The following is a 2500-nucleotide window of genomic DNA, read 5'->3' as shown; positions in this document are numbered from 1 at the left end:
TTGGCCGAGGCAATTAATTAGTTATTTTGCAACAGGATTCAAAGAAGACACATCAAGGGAACATTCTCATTGGAATAGAGACTCACCGGATTGGAAGGTTTTTATGATGATAGCAGCGCTTGCTTCTCCATGACCGATAGCGTTAAACCCATTTACTTCTATTTGGTATTCTGTCTTTGGAGTAAGATTCGTCAAAGATATTTCTGTGACATTGTTCGAAACATTCACTTGATTGTACAAGGGTGATCCAAGACGCTGGTATCTAACACGATAACCAAGCAGAGGTTCCTTGCCAGAGGGCAGAGAAGTAGGAATTGCTTCCCATGACAAGTAAATAGTCGTGGCATTGAGAGCGAAGCCGTCTGGTAATGTTGGAATCTTCCTGGGCACTAATGAATAAAAATTACAGACAACAATACTTTCTTTGGTCACTTCAGGGTAATGAGCAAATGCTTTGGAGAAATGGATGATGTCTATGTATGCATCTCACCTTAAAGTTACCCAACTGAATTTTTAAAAGATCTTGAATTAACTAAAAACAACGCAGTGGCTAAAATCACAAAACTTAGAAAAAAATGGGGTTAAATTTGATCAATTTGAATACACGATTTGATACAAATGTGTACGTTTTTGCTCTAGTGTCGACTTAATTTATTTGTTTTAACTTCGGTCCTGTCATCCCATATCTGCAGTTTGTCATGGAATGAGAGATCAATTTTCGTACTTATACAAAACCTTCTTCTTTCTAACAATAGCTAGACTGCACAAATAAATAAATAAATATACTTTTCTTAAAATCCTTCTCAGGCAAAATGTTTGTGTATTGAGTTTCCCTAACAAAGATAGTGTTTAATAAAGCACGGTAAAAACTTGACTTGCAATTTAATCATTAAGAAGTGGAATTTGGTTAATTTGGCGCTTTGGTGATCAGAGACAGAGACTTGCACACTGCTACGTTTGACAGCATGCCACAATTTATTTTAGGGTCGGCAGTCAAAAGGAACATTAACCCCCGGGCTCACCTCCGAAAAAAATAGAATGCAAAAGCGCAGATTAAAAGGAATTAAGGCTGCACGTTATTTTTATGAAGAGATCAGACGGAAAAAAAGATTTGGTTCCTCAGTGTAACACTTCTGCTGTCCTTAGTACTTCACCTTTTTGTCGTCTCAAAGGTTTTTACATCGTTTTGATTACTATAATGACTTTCATTCTACCTCTTGGTGGACATTGCGAGATGTTACAGTATTCCCAACGCATATTTGGATCAGTTGTGTAGCACCATGGTCCATCCGGGGCACTTCCATCTGGGTTACGACACATGTTATTGGAATCATTCTGACTCTCATCAACATCTTCAGGAATCCTCCAATGACGGTGAGGGCATTGTGCAGTCCACCGCTGACAAGTACGACCAGACCGAGTGAGGTTAACATTGCCACGATAGCCAACGCCGATACCATGATAACAATCTAAAGATCAAAGGAGATCTGTTGATATTTATTCGATAGTTACTCGGGGATACTCGGGAAAAATCCGAGTGCTCCTTTGTAGGAATCGAACCTAAGTAAGACCTTCCGATTACTAGTTTGGATGATCTACCATTGAGCTATTGGAAACTGTCGGAAGCGAGGCCGTTAAACTACGTTCAGGTGGCAGTGACTGTCTCTCTATATTGTCGAGACTGTGCATTTCCGTTATATTATGCAGCAGATAGCAAACGTCAATCCAAGTCGATGAAATAAAGAGATACTGAGGACCGTGATTATGAATAGGTGATGATAGATTCTCAGAAAATGCCGGGGTTACGAGAAAAAAAATCCCTTGCAAGTTTTCCAGAACAGGATTCGAGCCCATTGCCTTCGATTACAAGTTTCTCTACCACCTAGCTGTAGAAGACGCGTAGGAGCCAGGGGAGGGGTGGGGGCGCTAAGCCATTAATTTGTGTGACCGATACGTTTTGCATACCGTTAGGAATTGAAATTGTCGAAAGGTGTCCTCATTCTTCTTTTATCAAACAATATACATGCATCATTCTGTGCTTCAATGACATTATCCTTTTAAATAAGTATCTTACATATGATCAATGCCATTCTTAACTTAGCGTCTTTCAGTCCTCTCAGTAACTACCCTGCTCCCAATATAGAAGGTTCCTTAATGCACTCGTTCTTATTTTCAATACAGTTGTATTAGTGACCTTGTGTGCTTGTTCAGTAGTGGCGAACACAAGGTTCAGGTGTTGTCATCTTTACAGTTTGGATGTTTAGACTGGACGAGGCATGCTTTAATTCAGAACACAGTTGCTCAAGGAGTGGATAGCGCTATCGAACACATTAGTCGCTATCCAGTGGATAGATGGCACTTCATGGGATGTATATAAGTTAAAGGGACTGTACACTTGTGTGAGATTTTAGTGGTACATAGAGTTGACAGCAAAGGCACGTAATTTGCGGAGAAACCATGAAGGCATCCAGCAATTTGTACGCCAGGATATCACTGTTGC

At 40.0% G+C, this 2500-nt stretch overlaps 1 protein-coding gene across 2 annotated transcripts in view; it reads right to left on the bottom strand.

The window, feature by feature from the left end:
- Window positions 1–2500, bottom strand: part of LOC138032201 (uncharacterized) — a 52607-nt gene that overhangs the window by 27689 nt on the left and 22418 nt on the right. For both annotated transcript variants that reach the window (XM_068879815.1, XM_068879816.1), the window contains 2 exons: window positions 1215–1469; window positions 87–389 (listed from right to left, as the gene is read on the bottom strand). In XM_068879815.1, the coding sequence (XP_068735916.1) occupies window positions 87–389; window positions 1215–1469 (558 nt within the window). The remainder of the gene's footprint in view (window positions 1–86; window positions 390–1214; window positions 1470–2500) is intronic.

Source organism: Montipora capricornis, chromosome 14, assembly GCF_036669925.1.
Source record: "Montipora capricornis isolate CH-2021 chromosome 14, ASM3666992v2, whole genome shotgun sequence".
In the NCBI taxonomy this organism is placed as follows: domain Eukaryota; kingdom Metazoa; phylum Cnidaria; class Anthozoa; order Scleractinia; family Acroporidae; genus Montipora; species Montipora capricornis.
This window is presented reverse-complemented; position numbering and strand designations above follow the sequence as displayed.